General features: G+C 45.1%; 1 protein-coding gene across 1 annotated transcript in view; it reads left to right on the forward strand.

The window, feature by feature from the left end:
- Nucleotides 1–23,561, forward strand: part of LOC144695521 (uncharacterized) — a 65,534-nt gene that overhangs the window by 38,949 nt on the left and 3,024 nt on the right. The window contains exons 9-13 of the mRNA XM_078566397.1: nt 5,633–6,061; nt 8,278–8,373; nt 17,240–17,470; nt 21,476–21,498; nt 22,603–22,718. Of these exons, the coding sequence (XP_078422523.1) occupies nt 5,633–6,061; nt 8,278–8,373; nt 17,240–17,470; nt 21,476–21,498; nt 22,603–22,718 (895 nt within the window). The remainder of the gene's footprint in view (nt 1–5,632; nt 6,062–8,277; nt 8,374–17,239; nt 17,471–21,475; nt 21,499–22,602; nt 22,719–23,561) is intronic.

Genomic DNA, 23,561 nt, shown 5'->3' on the forward strand with positions numbered 1-23,561 from the left:
CATTTCAGCAACATAACATGCATCATCCATTTCATAGGCTCTGAGTTACCAAAGGATTTGTCCAGTAGGACTGGCATTGAGGTGCATTTTTTACATGCTTCTTTTGGCAGATCCGTTACAGCAGAGAATGTGTCTGATGCCTATTTATTGCTAAATGGGAATGTAGGGCAAAGTCTTGGTGTGCTAAGAGTTTCAGTGTCCTTGTCTTGTGAAAACTTGCGTGCGATCCATAATGCAATTCAGAGGCATATATTTCATTAAGGTATGGTGAGTTCCATTTACTCCAGCAGCACCTTTGACACCTATATCATGTGTTAGTGTATATCTGTGTGTGTCTGTATGTACTTGTGGAGTGTCTGTATACAGGAAATGCTGGAAAAACTCAGCAGACCTAACAGTATCTGTGGAGAGAAAAATAGAGTTAACGTTTCAAGTCCATTTGACTCTTTTTGGGTCCGTATGACTCTTCTTTGGAGCTGTTAGACTTGCTGAGTTTTTCCAGCATTTTCTGTTTTTGTTTCAGATTTCCAGCATCCTCAGTATTTTGCTTTTACATTCTCAAAATCGCCAGGTTCAGAGTAAACAAACAGACAGAATTTTTTTCTTCCTACGAACACCCAATAACCAATGTGTTCATTCTGCTTCAGTCCGTCCTCTAACTCCACGATTCTCTTGGGATCGAACTTAGAGTATCAGTTTAGTCCTTTCCTTAACTGACCTTCTGTGCAACCCACCCAGACACCAATAATGACAATTAAATTACCTTCCATCAATCAATCCCTTTAGATTATTTCAAACGACAGCCATGTGTCTGATCGGTTTAATTTGATGGCATTTAATAAGTTACACTTTGGGCTGTTTTGCCCTCTGGTGTGTTCTATCACCAGTTCTGAGTTGCATATGCTGAGGACGTTGTGTGATGCAACATGCAGGACCTGAATTTCAGTCATAGCGTGCTTTAAAAATTGTTCGTAGTTTGGATGTCTGCCAACCCTTAAACTACTGGCTTTGCTCCCAAACAATAGTAAGTCCGGTGACCAAATAGTCAGGGTCTAAGGTTAACTAGCCTGTTGCAACCATGTGTATATTGCACAGACGAGCTTTAGATTAGGCAGGACAGCTTGTTGAAGTTTACCTCAGTGATGTTTGAACCTAAGCAATTAGAAATGCACCAATGAGCAATTTTGGATGGGGCATGAAACCGAAATTTGGTCTGCGTCCTCCAGTGGAAGTGAAAGGCCCCTTCCCACTGTTTCGAAGAAAGGCAAAGGAGTTCTTTCCTGTTTCCTGATCAATATTTTTGCCCCATTCCAATTTTAGGAAAGCACGGGTCATTCTTCATCAGCTGTAAAGGAAGATGAGGCATCCTCCATCACAGGACTTACGTTACGAAGCCATATTCCACTGGTTTCATGACTCAGGTATCAGGAGAACATTGGAATAGTTGAGTCATGTGGTGAGAAAGGCGTGGATGAACCTCCCTGCAGCAGATGGGCTGAGGTCGATTTAGAAGTAGATAATGTTACAGAGGTTGAAGGACGTGGCCTTTGTTTTGGAAAACGATATGGGGAAAGGCGTTCGGCCTGAGGTCATATCGGGCACTGAGTTATTGAGAGGACATTCAGTCCTGCCTCCAGTCCAGTACCCAAATGTAGATTACAGTGAGAATCTTATTGTAACACACATACACATTTCAGCAACATAACATGCACCATCCATTTCATAGGCTCTGAGTTACCAAAGGATTTGTCCAGTAGGACTGGCATTGAGGTGCATTTTTTACATGCTCCTTTTGGCACATGCGTTACAGCAGAGAATGTGTCTGATGCCTATTTATTGCTAAATGGGAATGTAGGGCAAAATCTTGATGCGTTTACAGTTTCAGTGTCCTTGTCTTGTGAAAACTTGCGTGAGATCAATAATGCAATTCAGGGGCATATATTTCACTGAGGTATGGTGAGTGCCATCTACCCCAGCAACACCTTTAACACCTATATTATGTGTTAGTGTATATCTGTGTGTGTCTGTATGTATTTGTGGAGTGTCTGTATACGTCTGTGTGTTTGTTGTGATGTTTGTCTGTATGTGTGTCCCTGTGTCTGTGTATATGTGTAGTTATGTGTCCATGTGTGTGCATGTGGTTTGTGTGTGAGATTCTATGTGCCATTTTGTGCTTGTGTGTGCGTGTATATATATGTGTGTCTGTGTATATGTGTGCCTGTTTGTCTGCTTGTGTGTGTCTCTGTCTGCATATGTGCCTGTGTGTGTTTATATACTTGTGTATGCATTTGTGTTTATGTGCTTGTGCATGAACCTCTGTCTCTATATGCATATGTTTCTATGCACTAACTCATAGGCCTGTTTGTATGTATGTGCATGTGTCTGTGTATATACCCTTCAGTGGAACATAGGAACAGGAGAAGGCCATTCAGTCCATCGAGCCTGCTCTGTCGTTCAATTAGATCATGGCAGATTGTCAATCTCAAGGCCGCTTTCCTGTGCTGTCTCCATATCCCTTGATGTTATTCATCTCCAGAAATCTGTCGATGTGTGCGACTTTGTGTGTGTCTCTCTGCAACTGTATGTGTATCTCCCTATGTGTGATTATGTGTTTCTTTACTTCTGTGTGCTTGTCTTTGTGTTTATCACACAAATTCTAACTGCAGTTTTGCAAGTTTTGGCACATACCAACTATAACACAACATGAAGTATTATACAACCCTATGTGTGCAAATCGGCTTTGATCTGAGCATTTTACATTTTTGCATAACTTAATCTTTCAATAAATTTCAAATATTAGGTTTAGGCGACAAAAATATTTCATATTTATATTGTATTATTGGCATATCTTTAAAAACAGCAAGTCAATGCTGTAAAGAAATGTTAAGGATCTCAACAAATTTGCAACTTGTTAAAAGTAATCGCGCTAAGGAACACTGGATTAAGCATCTGGAGATGTCTTTGCCCTCTTTCAAATTACCATACTGCTGTATTTAGCTGCACACAAGCAAGCACACATACAGTGCACGTGGGTTCTGAAGAAGAGTCATACTGGACTTGAAACGTTAACTCTGTTTCTCTCTCCACAGATACTGGCAGAACTTTTGAGTTTATTCCAGCACTTTCTGTTTTTATTTCAGATAAAATCTGTATGTGTCTGGCATTATTGTAGGGTATGAGCAGAAGAAACGCGATTCCCCTTTATCTAGAACCATAGAAAAGTTACGGTGCAGAAAGAGGCCATTCAGCCCATTGTGTCTGCGCTGGCCAAAAAAAAGGGAAAATAAGGAATTAGCTGCTCATTTTTAATCCCACTTTCCAGCACCTGGTCCATAGCCTTGCAGGTTACAGCACTTCAGATGCAGATCCAGGAACCTTTTAAATGAGTTGAGCATTTCAGCCTCAAACACCAACTTAGGCAGCGAATTCCTAATGCTCACCACCCTCCGGGTGAGAAGTGTTTTTCCTCATGTCCATTCTAATCTTTCTGCCAATCACCTTATATCTATGCCCCCAGGTAATTGACCCCTCAGCTAGGGGAAACAAGTCTTTCCTGTCTACCCTATCTAGGCCTCTCACAATTTTGTACACCTCAATTAGGTCACCCCTCAGCCTAATCTGTTCTAAGGAAAACAACCCTAGCCTACCAAAATTTGTCCTCGTAGCTGCAATTTTCAAGCCCTGGCAACATTATTATAAATCTCCTCTGTACTGTCTCCAGAGCAATTATATCCTTCCTGTAATGTGGTGACCAAGACTGTACACAAAATTCCAGCTGTGGCCTAACCAGCATTTTATATGGTTCCAGCATTATATCCCTGCTTTTGCTTTCAACACCTTGTCCAATAAAGGAAAGCATTCCATATGCTTTCATTATCATCTTATCCACTTGTCCTGCCACCTGTGGGCATGCACTCCAAGGTCTCTCACTTGCTCAACCCCACTCAATATCCTCCATTTACTGAGTATTCCCTTGCTTTGTTTGTCCTCCCCAAATGCATTAACTCTCACTTGTACGGATTGAATTTCGTTTGCCACTTTTCCGCCCACTCAACCAAACCATTGATATCATTCTGGAGACAACAGCTGTCCCCTTCACTATCAACTACATGGCCAATTTTTGTGTCATCTGCAAATTTCCCAATCATGCCATCCCACATCCACTTATTGGCAATATGGAAACCTGGGCATCACTTACTATCAAAGCTCCAGAGACTTGAGCAAGTAATGCAGGCTGACACTCGCAACGCAGTACTGAGGATGCATTGAACTGAAGGAGTTGCAGTCTTTCAGGTGAAACATTAAAGTGACCTCCCATCTACCCTGACAGGTAACATAAATGTTACTGTTCAAAATCTATTTTGAAAAAGATCAGATGGAGTTCTTGCCAATACTTATTCCTTGACAAGATCACTCAAAAATTGATCTTATCAGTATCACACTGCTTTTTGTGGGAGCTTGCTGTGTGCAAATTGGCTGCCTACAATAGAACAGTGACTGCACTTCAAAGTAACATTCCTTTGGCTGTAAAGAACTTTGGGGCCTCGCAGAGTCATAAAAGGTGCTATATAAATACAAGTTGTTTCTTTCTAATTGCGCGTCTGTTTATTTTTGATTGCATTGGGGCTGGTGCAAACTTTGTTTGTTGTCATGTCAAAAGTTATGAAATGCCATATTATAGATAATTTGGGGATAGCAGGAGCATGTGGGCTTCTCCTGGGTTAGTGCTAATTGGAGTGCTAAGGTTTATTCGATTAACGTGAGCACTTGAAGTATTTTAGTCCACGTCATATTCGTAGCAATATCTACTGACCAATATCAGTGAAACAGTGAAACCTGGCTGAATCCAGCAGTGGATAAAATACCAACTGCAAATCCCATAGAATGGAGATATGATGAACAGTGAGGTTTGCAGCAATCACCTTGACTCCTTAGACAGCACCTTCCAAACCCACAAGAGGTGTCAGCTGTGGCTCAGTTAATAGCACCCTCGCCTTTGAATCAGAGGGTTGTGGGTTCATGTCCCACTCCCGGAAACTAAGAACTGTGATTGTACTCAAAAGAGTTGCAATCTGTGACTGTTGATAACTCGAAAGAGTTTCCAAACCCACGACCACTATTTTCTTCCAAGTCACTCAGCACCCTAACTTGGAAATATATCGCCGTTCCTTCACTGTCGCTGGGTCTAAATCCTGGAACTCCCTCCCTAACAGCACTGTGGGTGTACCTACACCACATGGACTGCAGCTGATCAAGAAGGCAGCTCACCACCACCTTCTCAAGGGGCAATTAAGGGTGGGCAATAAATGTTGGCCCTGCCAGCGAAGCCCACGTCCCGTGAGTGAACATTTTACAAAAGATATCGTCCTAAAGCCTTACTCAGGAGAGTCAAGGTATCACAACTGGGAAACATCCCAGCAGCTGTTGGCTGCTGCAACAACAGCCAGATTAGGAATGTATCATAGGGAATAGTTTGGCCTACAAATTGATATTTGTCCTGTTGGCAGCCAAAAGGCGTTAACTGGCTAAGCAAAGCAAGTAGACCTAAGGCACGGTCCCTTTAAAAAAAAAAGCGTTCAGGAAATCTTGCCTCCCTCTGGACTTCCTGGTTTGGTGAAACTGCAAGCGATAGTCTGATTCTGTTGAAATGGCGTCGTTAAAAGTCTTAGAAAGTATGAAAGACGAAGCGGTCTGTTCAATTTGTTTGGACTTCTACAATGATCCGGTGACCATAGACTGTGGCCACAACTTCTGCCGAGACTGCATTTTAAACTACTGGAAACCGGCTCGGAGGATGGTGACCTGTCCGCAGTGCCGGACCGAGTTTAGCCAGAAGAATGTCAGGCCCAACCATTTTGTGTCCAACATTGTGGAGAACGTCCGGAAGCTGAACCTGGATGTCAGAGAGTCGGGGGCGGATTTGCACTGCGCTGAGCACGACGAGAAGCTGAAACTCTTCTGCAAAGACGACCAGAGAGCCATCTGTGTGGTGTGCGCCACGTCCCAAGATCACAAGGGCCATGCAATCAGCCCTGTAAAGGAAGCTGCTGAACTCTGCAAGGTACTGCCTCCCTCGCTGTCACTGCCTTGGCAAGGCAGAGGGGCAGATGGGGGCAATAGTGGCATTGCCACTGCAGTAGCAATCCAGAGGTCTGGGCGAATGCAGCTTGAGGGGATTTAAATCCAATCAATAATTCTAGAATTTAAAAATAAAAGCTGGTCTCAGTGAAACTATCATCGAAAGGCCCATATTTAAAAAAAACCCACCTGTTGCACTAATGCCCTTTAGGGAAGGGAATCTGCCGTCTTTACCTGGTCTGGCCTACATGTGACTCCAGACCCGCAGCAATGTGGTTGACTCTTGACTGCCCCCTGAAATGGCCCAGAAAGCCACCCAGTTCAAGGGCAACTCCAGACGGGCAACTAAAGGCTGGCCCAGCCAGTGATGCTGCTGTCTGATGAAAGGATAGAGGAGAAAGAAAACAAAGTAAAGGAGCAATATGCATTTGTGTAGCGACTTCAACCCAGTAAACCACCACGAGGCGCTTCTTCACAGGAGGGATTATGGGACAACGTTTGGTGGCAAACCGAAAAAAGGAGAAGTTAGGAGTGTTGACATAAAGTTTGGTCAAAGAGGTCGGTGAGCGTCTTGAAAGAGAGAAGAGAGAGGTGGAAAGGAGGAGAGTTTTAGGGAAGGGATTCCATGACCTTCAGGTGCAACCACCAATAGTGGATCGCTGAAAATCGGGATGCTCAAGAGGCCAGGATTGGAGAAGTGCAGAGGGTTGTAGGACTGGGGTAGTTATAGCAATACCCCAGGTACTCCCCTTTTCCCAGAAGAAATCTGTACCATATTCAGTGTAAGACAGAAATAAAGCTGTGACCTAATAAAGCATTAGCTGTATGTAATATAGAATCAGGCAATGTAATCATATTGGTTCCCTTCACTGCAGGAGTTCCTCAGGGTAGTGTCTTAGGCCCAACCATCTTCAGCTGCTTCATCAATGACCTTCCCATCATAAGGTCAGAAGTGGGGATGTTTGCTGATGATTGCACAATGTTCAGCTCCATTTGCAACTCCTCAGATACTGAAGCAGTCCATGTCCAAATGCAGCAAGACCTGGTCTATATCCAGGCTTGGACTGATAAGTGGCAAGTGACACTCGTGCCACACAAGTGTCAGGTAATGACTATCTCCAACAAGAGAGAATCCAACCATCGTCCCTTGATCGTCAATAGCGTTACCATCCCCCACTATCAACATCCTGGGGGTTTCCATTGACCAGAAACTGAACTGGACTAGACATATAAATATACTGTGGCTACAAGAGCAGGTCAGAGGCTAGGAATCCTGCGATGAGTAACTCACCTCCTGATTCCTCAAAGCCTGTCCACCATCTACAAGGCACAAGTCAGGAGTATGATGGAATACTCCCCACTTCCCTGGATGAGTGCAGCTCCTATAACACTCAAGAAGCTTGATACCATCCAGGACACAGCAGCCTGCCTGATTGGCACCACATCCACAAACATTCACTCCCTCCACCACCGACGCACAGTAGCAGCAGTGTGTACAATCTACAAGATGCACTGCAGGAATTCACCAAGGCTCCTTTGACAGCACCTTTCAAACCCACGACCACTACCATCTAGAAGGACAAGGGCAGCAGATAGACGGGAACACCACTACCTGGAAGTTCTCCTCCAAGTCACTCACCATCCTGACTTGGAAATGTATCGCCAGTCCTTCACTGTCGCTGGGTCAACTCTCTCCCTAACAGCACTGTGGGTTTACCTACACCGCATGGGTTACCATGGTTCAAGAAGACAGCTCACCACCACCTTCGCAAGGGCAATTAGGGATGGGCAAAAAATGCTGGCCCAGCCAGCAACACCCACATCCCATGAATGAATAAAAAAAAATGGCAGTTCCATCAGTAGTGCTTCTACCTTGAAAAATTCAAATACCTAATACCAAGAACTTATTGTCTCACCACAAACCTGAGCCTTCCTTTGCTCCCACAACTGATCAGCTTTCTCTGAAAAGTTCCAGTGATCCATGCCTTAACCATCCAGTCCGACAGAGCATTCTCATCATCTGACGCCAGTCTGTGTGGTGGTATTTCCCCCACGACTCTCTTCACCCAATTCCTCACCGTTTATTGTAATTGCCACAGAGAGTGAACTCCACAATCACTGGAAACAGGTTGTTTGTTTTCTTTTTATCTGTTGAACAAAAACCCTGGGTGATTTCCTTTGAAAACATTTGTGTTCCAGGAAATGCTGCAAAAAACAGTGGATTCGCTTCAGAAGCAAATGAAAGAGATTTGCCAAAGTCAGAAGGAAGAAGAGGCGGATGTAAAGACGCTGAAGGTAAGCTGTACCCCAATCCTTCACTGACACGATACCAAGCTGCAGAATGCAGCAGGGCGGATACACGAGTCTTTCTTCAGCACTAGGCTGCAGTGCCATGCATATGAACACTGATCCAGAACAGGAAGTGGGGAAAGTGGAATGGGAATAATTTTCCGATACAGGAAGTGCAGAAACCTGATAGGACCTGTGTACTTATAAGGAGATATGAGTGGCTGACAGACGCTTCCCAATTCCATTTAATCTCCACCGGAATTTGGACAAATCCATTTGATAAATTTAATGTTCATCAGATTATGTTTTGACATTTTGTCCTCAGATTCCACCTCAGCTGGAGGTATCAACAGGCCTTTCTTCAACTGTGTCTAGAGGTAATGAAAGTAGATAGATTCATTTTAGGGTAGTGGGTTGGCCTGGAAGTAATCTACGATTAATATATAAAAATACTACAGATACTTGCAATTCTTGTCAGCTGTATTTTTTATGTACTCCTATGACCACATTCACATTAAACTTTCACTATGTAAAATTTATAGAATAGAATTAGAAAATGATACAGCACAGAAGGAGGCCATTCAGCCCATTGTGCCTCTGCTGTCTCCTTGTGAGAGCAATGCATGTAGTCCTACTCCCTGCTCTTTTGCATATTGAAACTTTCTTATCATTCATTCATGGGATGTGGGCTTTGCTGGTCGGGCTAGCATTTATTGCCCATCCCTAGTTGCCCTTAAGAAGGTGGTGGTGAGCTGCCTTCTTGAGCTACTACAGTCCATGTGGTGTAGGTACACCCACTGTGCTGTTAGGAAGGGAGTTCCAGGATTTTGATCCAGCAACTGTGAAGGAATGGCGATATATTTCCAAATCAGGATGGTGAGTGACTTGAGAGGGAAACTTCCGGGTGATGGTGCTCCCATCTATCTTCTGCCCTTGAATCTGCTTACACAACCATTTCAGGCAGTGCAGTCCTGATCACAACAGCGTGCTGCACAATATCGGCACTCCCAATGTAGTAGTGAGGGAGTGCTGCACTGTCGGAGTTGCCGTCCCTTGTATGAGATGTCAATACTATTTCTAAGATCAGGGAAGGTATCTCTGGTGTCCTGGCCAATATTTATCCTTCAGTCAACATTCCAAAAATCAGATTATCTGGTTATTATCACTTTACTGATTGCTGTATGAGAATAAACTGCTGAATTTCCTACACTGCAAAGGTGATTTTACTTCATATAGCACTCCAGAGGTTGGAAAGCACTTTGGAACTTCTGGTGGTCTGAAAGCACTATATAAATGCAAGCCTTTCTTTTTTCGCTGATGTCACCTCTGATTCTTTTGCCAATTAGCTTAACTCACCCCCGCCGACACTGTGTCCCCCGCAGCGATTTCATGCTCCAATGAGCGTTCATTGGCTGGAGACGGGACTGACACTCCTTTCTCTCTCTCGAGAGAGAGGAAGACCCGTCTTAGAGAGCTGCTAGCCAACCTGATTGGCCGACAGCTCTCTCGTTCGTGCAGCACCAGAAAGCCGCAGTGGACGGGACCGGAACTGCAAGCAGTCGGCCCCGGGATTCCAGGAACAAGTGAGTTTTGGGGTTCTCAGGGCGGACGGGATTGGGGAGGCCTGGGTGGGGGTGGCGGACAGAGGGAGATTGGTGGAGAAGCTCGGGGGAGAGGGAACGGGGAGGGAGGTCCTGCGGTTACCGGCCCTTAGAGGTGGGGGTGCCCAATGTTGAAAGGGGGCTGCTGATGGAGGTGCCCCTTCCCCTCACTGCACATTCTCCCCCCCACCCGCCTGGCCTGAACCCAACTTATTTTCAGGCATCTCCCCTGCCCCAGAAAGCCTCTTGCCCACCTGAAAATTGAGGCTGGGCAGGAAACGGCCTTTAAGTGGTTAATAATTGGCCACTGAAGGGCCTGAGTTGGGGCAAGAGCCAGCCAAGGCCTCGCTTGTCCCAGTGTAAGATTGCAGAGAGGTCAGGGCGGGTGGGAGCCAAGCGGGAAGCCCACCTGAGAAATTTTATGCTCACCCACCCTGTCCTGCAACCTCCAAACCCACCGGTGGGGGGAGCATAATATTCTCCCCAGTTTCTCTTTATTTTCTCTATCAAAACCTTTCATGATTTTGAACACCTTGCTCAAATCTCCCTGAGTCCTCTTTGCTTTAAGGAGAACAATACCAGTTTCTCTAATCTCTTTATTTAATTGAACTCTTTAGTTCCTCATATCATGCTAGTAAATCCCTTTTGCACCCTCTCAAAACATTAACATCCGCCCTAAAATGTGGGTATTCCAAACCTGCCACAGTACTCCAGCTGTTTTATGATGGCTTGTAAAGGTTCTGCAGGGCATTCTGGCCTTCCTACTCTATGTATCTATTTATAAAACTGAGGACTGTTTTTAACAATCATATCAATTTGACCTGCCACCTTCTAAGACTTGTGTACATACACTCCCAGGTCTCCCCAGCTCTTGCTTCACCTGTTTGTACATGTTCTCACGCAGTCTGTTTGCTGCTTTGGCGAGTTTCGTTTCATCTGACAATTTTGAAATGACGTCCTTTACACCCAAGCCCAGGTCATTGACGTATATCAAGAGGAGGAGTGGTCCCAAACTCAAACCCTGGGGACACCACTGCATACATACCCCCTAATCTGAAAATAACCATTCACCAATGCTCCCTGCTCTTTGACCCTTAGCCAGCGTTGTGTCATATACCATTGCCCTTTAATCACATGGGATTCGATTTTAGAAGCTAGTCTATTGTGGAACTTTATCAAATAATTTTAAAACCTATTCACACAATATCAGTCACACCCACCTTATCCATCCTCTCCGTCACTTCACCAAGTGACTCAATCACGTTAGCCAAACAGGATTTGGCTTAAGTAATTCCATGGTGAATTTCCTACATTGTCTCATACTTTTCCAAGTGCCACATATCCCAGCCGAATGTCCCCAATGGTTTACCCATCACTGAAGATAAGCTGATGGGATTGTGGTTGTGGGTTTATGCCTCTCCTCCGTTTTTGAACAGAGGTGTAACATTTGTAGCCCTCATTCCTCCAGTACCACTCCAATGTCTAAGAAGGATTAGAAGATCCTGACCAGAGCATCCACACTTTCCATCTTTACTTTCCTCTACAAAAGAGGACACATCCCATGAAGACTGGGCGATCACTCTGATTTGAGCATTGCCAACTTTTAAAGTACCTTCTTTTATAATATATTTTTAAAAACCTTTCGAATTCCTCTACTGTAACATTGGCAACATCCTCTTTAGAACAAAGAACAAAGAAAAGTACAGCTCAGGAACAGGCCCTTCGGCCCTCCAAGCCTGCGCCGATCATATTGCCCGTCAACTAAAACATTTTGCACTTCCGGGGTCCGTATCCCTCTATTCCCATCCTATTCATGTATTTGTCAAGCTGCCTCTTAAACACCACTATCGTACCTGCTTCCACCACCTCCTCTGGCAGTGAATTCCAGACACTCACTACCCTCTGCGTACAAAACTTGCTCCGCACATCTCCTTTATAGTTTTCTCCTCTCACCTTAAATCTATGTCCCCTAGTAATTGACTCTTCCACCCTGGGAAAAAGCTTCTGACTATCTACTCTGTCCATGCCACTCATAATTTTGTAAACTTCTATCAAGTTGCCCCTCAATCTCTGTCGCACTACTGAGAACAATCCGAGTTTCTCCAACCTCTCCTCATAGCTAATAACCTCCAAACCAGGCAGCATCCTGGTAAACCTCCTCTGCACCCTCTCCAACACCTCCATATCCTTCTGGTAATGTGGTGACCAGAATTGCACGCAATATTCTAAGTGTGGCCTAACCAAGGTTCTATACAGCTGCAGCATGACTTCCCAGCTTTTATACTCAATACTCCTGCCAATGAAGGCAAGCATGCCATATGCCTTCTTGATTACCTTATCCACCTGCGTTGCCATTTTCAGTGACCTGTGGACCTGTACACCCAGATCCCTCTGCCCGTCAATGCACTTAAGGGTTCTGCCATTTACTGTATAATTCCTGCCTGTATTAGACCTTACAAAATGCATTACTTCACATTTGTTCAGATTAAACTCCATCTGCCATTTCTCCGCCCAAGTCTCCAACCAATTTATATCCCGTTGTATCCTTTGACAATCCCCTTCACTGTCTGCAACTCCTCCAACCTTAGTGTCGTCTGCAAACTTACTAATTAGCCCAGTTACATTCTCCTCCAAATCATTTATGTATACTACAAACAGCAAAGGTCCCAGCACTGATCCCTGCAGAACTCCACCAGTCACAGCTCTCCATTCAGAAAAGCACCCTTCCACTGCTACCCACTGTCTACTATGACCAAGCCAATTCTGTATCTATCTTGCCAGCTCACTTCTGATCCCGTGCAACTTTACCTTCTGTACCAGTCTGCCATGAGGGACCTTGTCAAAGGCCTTACTGAAATCCATGTATATAACATCCACTGCCCTTCCATCATCGATCATCTTTGTCACTTCCTTGAAAAACTCGATCAAGTTAGTGAGACACGACCTCCCCTTCACAAAACCATGCTGCCTCTCACTAATACGCCCATTTGCTTCCAAATGGTAGTAAATCCTGTCATGAAAAATCTTCTCCAATAATTTCCCTACCACTGACGTAAGGCTCACCGGCCTGTAATTTCCTGGATTATCCCTGCTACCCTTCATAAACAATGGAACAACATTGGCCACTCTCCAGTCCTCTGGGACCTCACCCGTAGCCAGTGAGGATACAAAGATTTCTGTTAAGGCCCCAGCGATCTCCTCCCTTGCCTCCCTCAGTACTCTGGGGTAGATCCCATCTGGCCCTGGGGACTTATCCACCTTAATATTCTTCAAGACGCCTAACACCTCCTCTTTTTTAATCTCAACATGATCCAGGCTATCTACATACTCTTCCCTAGACAAATTGACCGCTAAGTCCTTCTCTTTGGTGAATACTGATGAGAAGTATTCATTTAGTTTCTCTCCCACTTCTTCTGGCTCCACACATAGATTCCCACCTCTGTCCCTGAGTGGGCCTACCCTTTCCCTGGCTACCCTCTTGCTTTTTACATATGTATAAAAGGCCTTGGGATTTTCCTTAATCCTGGTTGCCAGTGTCTTTTCATGACCCCTTTTAGCCCTCCTGACTCCTTGCTTAAGTTTCTTCCTACTTTCTTTGTATTCTCCATGGGCTTCATCTGTTCCCAGCCTTCTAGCCCTTATGAATGCTTCCCTTTTCTTTTTGACTAATCTCATAATATCCTTCATTATCCAAGGTTCCTGAAACTTGCCATGCTTATCCTTCATCCTAGCAGGAACATGCCGGTCCTGAATTCTTATCAACTGATGTTTGAAAGCCCCCCACATGTCAGTTGTTGATTTGCCCTCAAACATCCACCTCCAGTCTAGATTCCTCAGTTCCTGCCTAATATTGTTATAATTAGCCTTCCCCCAATTAAGCACCTTAACCCGAGGACTCCTGTTATCCTTATCCACCAGTACCTTGAAACTTACTGAATTATGGTCACTTTTCCCGAAATGCTCTCCTACTGAAACTTCGACCACCTGGCCGGGTTCATTCCCTAATACCAGGTCCAGTATTGCCCCTTCCCTAGTTGGACTATCTACATATTGTCTCAGGAAGCCCTCCTGGATGCACCTTACAAATTCTGCACCATCCAAACCCCTAGCACTAAGTGATTCCCAGTCGATATAGGGAAAGTTAAAATCATCCACCACAACAACCCTATTGCTTTTACATATTTCCAAAATCTGCCTACATAACAGTTCCCCAATCTCCCGCCGGCAATTGGGAGGCCTATAGTAAACCCCCAACATTGCACCCTCTCTATTCCGGAGCTCTACCCATATTGCCTCGCTGCATGAGCCCACCGAGGTGTCCTCCTGTCGTACAGCTGTGATATTCCCCTTAACCAGAGGTGAAGACAGATGCAAAGCATGAATTTAATAGCTCAGATTTGGTGATCTCTGCTTCATGAGAAGCTTTTTTCCTCTGGTCCCTAATCAGCTCCACTCTTCCTTTGTATACCTTTCTTTTCTTTGTATGTGGATAAAAAAAATTAGGCTCCCTTTTATGTTACTCGCTAGCCTATTACCAGGAGCTCTCTTTGTAGATCTTGGACAGAATTTAATGCCCTCCCCTGTGGTGAGTTTGGTGGTGAGGGTGCATTTAATTGGGCAGGAGGGTGGCGGCTGACTTCCCACTCTGCTGCCAACTGAGGCCCTTAAGGGGGAAGTTAATGCCCACTTGAAGGCCTCATCCTGGACTTGCTGGTTGTGGGGCGGGGGCTTGTTCAAAGGCACTCCAGTGCCTGATTGACATCAGGAAGGGGGGAGGGGGGCTCAGAGCCACCCTCCCTCCTCTTGCTGTCAACCCCACCTCTCCCCTGTGACTCCACCCCACAATCCCTCTCCCGCCATCATTCACCTGTGACCCGGGTCCCTTGGCTGCTCTTGGGCCTTGTGTGAGTGCATTACCGGCAGCAGCCACTGCGTCCCCAGTGGCGCTGCTGAGCAATGAAGAGCTGCCAGCCTCTAATTGGCAGGCAGCTCTCAGTGGGTGGTACTTCCACCCTTGAGGTGTCAGCTGTGGCTCAGCTCATAGCACCCTCGCCTTTGAATCAGAGGGTTGTGGGTTCATGTCCCACTCCCGGAAACCAAGAACTGTGATTGTACTCGAAAGAGTTGCAATCTGTGACTGTTGATAACTCGAAAGAGTTTCCACCCTTGGGTTCCTTGATCCTTGGGGAAGGCCCATCACTGCCCAGGAGGGGCTGTAAAATTCTGCCCTGTGTTTACCAAATCTCCAATCATGAGCAACCAGGGCTGAAGAATTGAGTAGAATTTCATTGAACTTTTTCTTTTCCCCAGGCGGTCAAACTGTCGAGGTTTTTTGAGGATTAATAACTGAATAATAACCATCAGCGTCCCGTAAAACATATGTGGTTAAATTAGTACCTTTATTGTAATTCTAGTTATTCTTTCACCAAAGACTTGAACAGAAACAAAACTTGTCACCCGGGAAAAAGCTACATAAAGCTGTCCGTGTGTAAAAACAAGGAACGAGGAATATAAATCCAAACATTGTCAAGAGCCTGGCCCTGTGACTTGTTTATAGTCATAGAATTTAAAAAAAAATCTATTCATGGCATGTGGGCTTCGCTGGCTGGGCCAGCATTTATTGCCCACCCCCAGTTGCCCTTGAGAAGGTGGCGGTGCGCTGCAGTCCCTGTGGTGTAGGCACACCCACAGTGCTGTCAGGGAGGGAATTCCAGTGACAGGGAAGGAATGGCCGATATATTTCCAAGACATATGCAATTCTAATTGGGAACTCTTTTCTCTTGAGTTGGAAAGGCAGGTTTACATGCGATGGACTCGATATTAGTTGTGGAATGATCAGTCTGTTTCTTGAAATCTGTATATTTTAGTTTCATCATGTTATCGAAGAAAACAGCTTCCTAACTACCAATCTTATCCATAATAATGTCCTTGTTTAGGATTCAAGTTGTGAACAGCATTGTAAGTGCTCCTTCCTTGTGCCTAGGATTGTGTAGTGCCCTGCCCATTGGAGGTAGATTGTGCTGAAACTCTGGAGGGTATAGACTCTTCTTATCTTCTTCATCTATAGGATCAACACTGATGTATTCTTTTAGTTCGCCCTGATAGCTTTTCAAAAACAAAATCATTCAAATCCAATGATTCTTCATTTTTAGCAAAAGGAATAGCTTTTGAATAATAAGTTGCCTCAACTAATTGTCACTGCCATTTTACCACACTCAACCAATGTCGCTATCTCATCCACCCTCCCATGCCACCCCTGCCCCTCCCACCAACCCCGCCTCATCCCTCACGGAAACAGCCTCTCCAGTCACGGGTAACTTTGTTGTTGAGCTCACAGTGCCCCTTGTTGATTTGGCCCTCCACCAGCCCCCTCCCCTCTACCCCTCCGCTGCTGCCACCACCAACAGTTGGTAGCTGCATGTGCACCATGCACTCCAGCCCTCCATGCATGCCATGTGCCTCCATGTTTATCAGGTACCGCACACCAAATAAACAACCCAAAATGACCAACCGAGACAGTCCGGACAGACAAAATCTGAGTATTGTTATAGGTGAGCGAATCCTTTCCTACCAGTGTGGTAATCAGGAACAAGGGGAAAGTGCTTTCCAAAGGCATATAAATATCCTTCCAGTCTCCTCAGTTTATTGAAATCGTACTGTCGAGTTAATCATTGTGCAGCGTATCTGATTCTGGTCACGTTTGTTTAAGGCAGTCATTCCAGTGCTCTCCTGGCCAGCCTACCGCCGACCAACCTCGCTAAACTTGAGCTCATCCAAAACTCCACTGTCTATGCCCTAACTCGCAACATTCCCTGGTTGCCCAGCATTTCAGCGTTTGTTGACCTGTATTAGCTCCAGGTCCAACAATGCCTTGTTTGTAACGTGCGAATCCTTGTGTTCAAATCCCTCCACGGCAGAGCATTTCTCTATTGCTGTAATCTCCTCCGGCCCTACAACCCTCTGAAATATCTGTGCTCTTTCAATTTTGACCTCTTGCACTTCCCGGATTTCCTCCGCTCCTTGCCTTCAGCTGTCGAGACCTGATGCTCTGCAATTCCACCCTGGCACCTTCCCGCCTACGTACCCCTCTTAACCCCTTTATCCTGCTCCTTAAGCTTTCTTCTTTGATTAAATTTTTGAAAACCTGTCCTAATGTCTCCCTCTGTGGCTCAGTGACAAATTTTCTCTAATAATTACCGCTGTAAACCACCTTGGGACATTTAATTACTTCAAAAGTGCTTTTGAATGCATGTTTTTGTTTACTTTAACAGCAACAAAGCGAGAGACTACGGAAAAACATTGAATCCAAATTCAACCACTTGCACCAATTTCTGCATCAGGAGGAAGCGAGCCTGAAAACAAAAATAGACCAAAAGGAGAAGACGATATTGCAAAAAATAAAAGAAAACCTGAACAAAATCGCTGAACGACGTGCTGCTGTCGAACGAACGATGACAGAAATGCAGAGGCGATTGACTCTACAAGAGGCTGAATTCCTGCAGGTATCAACTATTGCTACATGGCAAATCATCCACTATTTATAAGGCAAACAGGTTCTGATATCAGTTGATCAACAAGAAGAGGTAGTGCAGAAACATTATGGCCAATTTTAACTCTGTGTGGGTGGGGGAGTTTGAATGGGTTAAGATCGGACTCATTAAATCGCATCATCATAGTCTAATAAGCCCCAATTTTAACGTAATGCACTCAACCATTTCAATTTACCTGCCCATTAAAATCCAAGGCGAAGTAAAATCAAACGGAGTGAAAAACAAATGGACTGGGTTAATACCTGAGCAACAGGATCATAGATCTTCCAGCACAGAAGGAGGCAATTTGGCCCCTCATTCCCGTTCTAGTTTTATTTGAAACCTGTCCAGTTAGTGCCACTCCCTTGTCTTTTCACCACAGCCCTGCAAATTATGTACATTCATGGGATGTGGGCGTTGCTGGCTAGGCTAGCATTTATTGCCCATCTCTAATTACCCTTGAGAAGGTGGTGGTGAGCTGCCTTAGAGTCATAGAGATATACAGCACAGAAACAGGCCCTTCGGCCCATCATGTCCGTGCCGGCCTATCTATTCTAATCCCTTTTTCCAGCACTTGGCCCATGGCCTTGTCTGGTGCCAACCTTACCTGGTCTGGGCTACATGTGACTCCAGACCCACAGCAATGTGGTTCACTCTCAACTGGCCTCTGCAATGACCTACCATGCCACTCAGTTCAAGGACAATTAGGGACTCTTGAATCACTGCTGTCCATGTGGTGTAGGTACACCCACAGTGCATTTAAGGAGGGAGTTCCAAGATTTTGACCCAGTGACAGTGAAGGAATGGCTATATATTTCCAAGTTAAGATAGTGAATGGCTTGGAGAGGAACTTGCAGATGGTGGTGTTCCCCTACGTCTCCTGCCTTTGTCCTTCTAGATGGTAGCAGTCGTGTGTTTGTAAGGTGCTGTCTAAGGAGTCTTGGTGAGATCCTGCAGTGCATCTTGTGGATGGCACACACTGCTGATACTGTGCGTCAGTGGTGGAGGGAGTGAATGTTTGTGGGTGGCTTGCCAATCAAGCGAGCTGCTTTGTCCTGGATGGCGTTGAGCTTCTTGAGTGTTGTGGGAGCTGCACTCACCCAGGCAAGTGGGGAGTATTCCACCACACTGCTAATTTGTGCCTCATATTTGGTGGACAGGCTTTGGGGAGTCAGGAGGTGCATATTCACCGCAGGATTCTCAGCCTCTGGCCTGCTCTTGTAGCCACAGTATTTATATGGCTAGTCCAGTTCAGTTTGTGGTCAATGGTAACCCCCAGGATGTTGATAGTGGGGGACTCAGCGAATCTCCCACTATCGCATTGAATGTCAAGGGACGATGGTTAGATTCTCTCTTGTTGGAGATGGTCATTGTCTTACACTTATGTGGCGCGAATGTTACTTGCCATTTGTCAGCCCAAGCCTGGATATTTTCCAGGTCTTGCCACATTTGGACGTGGACTGCTTCAGTATCGCGAATGGAGCTGAACATTGTGCAATCATCGGTGAACATCCCCACTTCTGACCTTATGATGGAAGGAATGTCATTGATGAAGCAGTTGAAGATGGTTGGGCTTATAACACTGCCCTGAGGAACTCCTGCTGTGATGTCCTAAGATGATTGACCTCCAACAACCAAAACCATCTCCCTTTGTGCTCGGTATGACTCCAACCAGCGGAGAGTTTCCCCCCTGATTCCCATTGACTCCAGTTTTGCTAGGGCTCCTTGATGCCACACTTGGTCAATTGTGCCTTTGATATCAAGGGCAGTTACTCCCACCTCACCTCTGGAGTTCAGCTCTTTTGTCCATGTTTGAATCAAGGCTGTAATGAGGTGAGGAACTGAATGACCCTGGCGGAACCCAAACTTAGCGTCAGTGAGCATGCTATTGCTAAGTAAGCACTCTTCATTATGCCTTCTTTACTGATGATGGAGAGTAGACTGATGGAGTGGTAATTGGCCGGGTTGGATTTGTCCTGCTTTTTGTGTACAGGACGTTTCTGGACAGTTTTCCACATTGTCAGTGTTGTAGCTGTACTGGAACAGCTTGGCTAGGGATGTGGCAAGTTCTGGAACACAAATCTTCAGTACTATTGCCAGAAAATTGTCAGGGCCCATAGTCTTTGCAGTGTCCAGTGCCTTCTGCTGTTTCCTGATATCATGCAGAGCGAATTGAATTGGCTGAAGATGTGGGGACCTCCGGAGGAGGCTGAGATGGATCATCTACTCAGCACCTCTGGCTGAAGATTGTTGCGAATGCTTCAGCCTTACCTTTTGCCCTGATGTGCTGGGCTCCTGCATCATTGAGGATGGGGATATTTGTGGAGCCTCCTCCTCCAGTGAGTTGTTTAACTGTCCACCACCATTCACGACTGGACGTGGCAGGACTGCAGAGCTTAGATCTGATTCGTTGGTTGTGGAATCATTTAGCTCTGCCTGTCACTTGCTGCTTATGGTGTTTGGCATGCACGTAGTCCTGTGTTGTAACTTCATCAGGTCGACACCTCATTTTTAGGTATGCCTGGTGCTGCTCCTGGCATGCCCTCCTGCACTCTACATTGAACCAGGGTTGATCCCCTGGCTTGTTGGTAATGGTAGCGAGCCTGACCAACATTCTGGCTTCAGGTGATAAGTGGCAAGTAACGTTCATGTCACAAAAGTGTCAGACAATGACAGTCTCTGACAGGAGGGAAGCTAACCACCTCCCAACGTTCAAAGATATTACCATCACTGAAGCCCCGGCCATGAATATCCTGGGGATTATCATTAACCAGAAACTTAACTTAACCAGCCATATAAATACTGGCTCCAAGAGAAGGTCAGAGGTTGAGAATTCTGCACTGACTATCTCACCTCCTTACTCTCTAAAGCCTGTCCACCATCTACAAGGTAGAAGTCAGGAGTGTGATGGAATCCTCTCCCACTTTCCTGGATGAGTTCAGCTCCAAAAACACTCAAGAAGCTTGACACCATCCAGGGTAAGGCAAGCCACCTGACCACTACACAGTGGCACAGTGTATACCATCTACAAAATGCACTGCAGCAGCTTGCCAAGGCTCCTTTGACAGCACCTTTCAAACTCGCGATCTCCACCACGTCAAAGAACAAGGGCAGCATATATACAGGAACACCACCATTTGCATGTTCCCTCCGAGCACTAAGTATCCTTAAGATAAAAGCAAAAAACTGCGGATGCTGGAAATCCAAAACAAAAACAAAAATACCTGGAAAAACTCAGCAGGTCTGACAGCATCTGCGGAGAGAAACGCAGTTAACGTTTCGAGTCCGTATGACCCTTCAACAGAACAGACTCTGTTGAAGAGTCATACGGACTCGAAACGTTAACTGTGTTCCTCTCTGCAGATGCTGTCAGACCTGCTGAGTTTTTCCAGGTATTTTTGTTTTTGACTAAGTATCCTTACTTGGATCTATATCACCGTTCCTTCACTTTCGCTGGGTCAAAATCCCGGAACTCCCTTTGTCATAGCACTGTTGGTGTACGCGCACCACAAGTACTGTAGCGGTTTGGGAAGGTAGGTGGCTTACCACCACCACCTCAAGGGCAATTAGGAATGGGAAATAAATTCTGGCCTAGCCAGTGATGCTTTCATCCCATGAACGAACATATTAAAAAAGAACTTTAAATACATTCATCCAGAACAGTGTTTAGATCTAAAATGTGTCAGATAAGAAAACCAAAGGTTCTGTATCAGAATTTTGAGGTTGTGGAATTCATTCGTCGTCAACTGTGCTTCACATGAATGTGACCCAATAAAAAAGCTATAGTTTGATTCATGTGAGGGGGAAAAAACATGTATGTTCCATTCTGATATGACTCCAATAAGCATTATATCTATTTGCAAATGAACTCTTAGTGTAAGCGCAGTAAACTAGGACCGATTGCTGAAATAATTTATTTTTCTCTCGGTTTAAACATTTCTCCGGCTGTCTCTCATAAAATTATCCTTCCTTTTGCAGGGAATCAAACCTATTCTTGACAGGTATGTGACCTCTTCCTCACCATGTCTGCCTTCCACTTTTCTTTCTTGATGCCCCCTGCTCCATTGATAGCTCCATTAACATTAATAGGCAATGCTAATGTGTCATGTATCCGAGCATTGTGCTCACTTCCAGCAGTTACAGGCAGGCACACATGCAAGCACAGCGGAATGTGCACATGAGTCTGGAGCCTCGTGTAATGGGGATGAGCATCAATGCAGCACTGAGGGCCGGTTACACTGTCAGAGGTGCTGTCTTTTAGATGAGGTCATCAACTGAGGCCCTGTCTGTTCTCTCAGATGGGCAATGAAAAACCCATGGCACTATTTTGAAGAAGAGCAGATGAGTTTTCCCTAGTTGTCTTGCAATATTTACCCCTCAACCAAAACTAAATTGCAGATTATCTGGTCATTGTCCCATTGCTGTTTGTGGGATGTTGTTGTATGCATTCTGCGTGTTGTGCTTCCACAGAAATGTAAAAGTACAGAATCATAGAAACTAGGAGCAGGAGTAGGCCATTCGGCCCTTCTATCCTGCTCCGCCATTCATTATGATCATGGCTGATCATCCAACTCAATAGCCTGCTCCTGCTTTCTCCCCATACCCTTTGATCCCTTTCGCCCCAAGAGCTATATCTAACTCCTTCTTGAAAACATAAAATATTTTGGTCTCAACTACTTTCTGTGGTAACGAATTCCACAGGCTCACCACCCTCTGGGTGAAGAAATTTCTCCTCATCTCAGTCCTAAATGGTCTACCTCATATCCTCAGACTGTGACCCCTGGTTCTGGACTCCCCCACCATCGGGAACATCCTTCCGGCTGTAAAGCGCTTTGAGGTGACTTGCATTTGTGAGAGGCACAATAAAAATGCAGCATTTTCTTTCCCTTTTTCCCCTATGTCAACGTTTCACCCTTTGAGCGGACTGACCACCTTAGAATTTTGTGCCCAGCCTGTGAAACACCCGTAGGAAGCTTTTGGGAAAAGAAATCTGAGCCTCGGTGCCATTTTATTTTGTCCGCGGGTAATCTTTCTCTTTCAGATTTTGGATGTATCATCCCTATTCCTAAATCTCAGTCATGTTCTTCATTTTGAACTTTGCCCAGGGTTATAGTGCCATTTCAGAAACCGGCAAGAGCTTTTACTGATCTTGACGTTGGCGAATTTAATGGCCCTCTGCAGTACGCAGCTTGGAAACGGATGTTGAAGCTGATTGATCCAGGTAAAGTGGCTGTTTGGTAGGAATGGGGAGGGATGATGGTCAAGTGCCACTGAAGTATACTTGTTTTGCCGTAAAATTATGTTTGTGTGGACTGAAGCAACACAATTTAAAAAAAGAAATGCATGCAGTGCGGCGTTATAAAAATGTAGTGTTAAAGCAGGAATGAGTTTGCCTGGGGATGCTGCCCTCCGTCATTTGAACTATTTTTTTTAACAACTTCACTAATACATTTGCACACATAATCGTATTGTGGTGACCTGCACCTCTAGGTGGTGGCTCTTCAACACCTCCACTAAGGGGTTATCATGGGTTTACATGGGCAGTTTGCAATTTTTTTTAATCCATTCATGGGATGTGGGTGTCGCTGGCTCGACCATCATTCATTGCCTAAAAACAAAAAACTAATGCGGATGCTGGAAATCCAAAACAAAAACAAAAGCAAAAGCACCTGGAAAAACTCAGCAGGTCTGGCAGCATCGGCGGAGAAGGAAAGAGTTGACGTTTCGAGTCCTCACGACCCTTCTGTTGAAGGGTCAGACCTGCTGAGTTTTTTCAGGTAATTTTGTTTTTATCATTTATTGCCTACCCCTAATTTAGATATGGATATTGTAATGTATGATTAGATCAGTTGAAATTAAGCAAATGTAATATTTTTAAACATGTTAATAGATAATACCCCCAAAACATAGAGGTGACACCATGAAACAAAGGGGTTTGGCCACCCAGCCCATTTTTATGGTTCTTCTCCACTTGAGCAGTAAATTGCAACCCCTTGTGCCCAATATTTTCCTAAATCTCTTTACTGGCCTTTTCTTCAAGAACTTATCCTTAAATGTTAACTTG

Source organism: Cetorhinus maximus, chromosome 21 (assembly GCF_964194155.1).
Source record: "Cetorhinus maximus chromosome 21, sCetMax3.hap1.1, whole genome shotgun sequence".
Taxonomy (NCBI): Eukaryota; Metazoa; Chordata; class Chondrichthyes; order Lamniformes; family Cetorhinidae; genus Cetorhinus; species Cetorhinus maximus.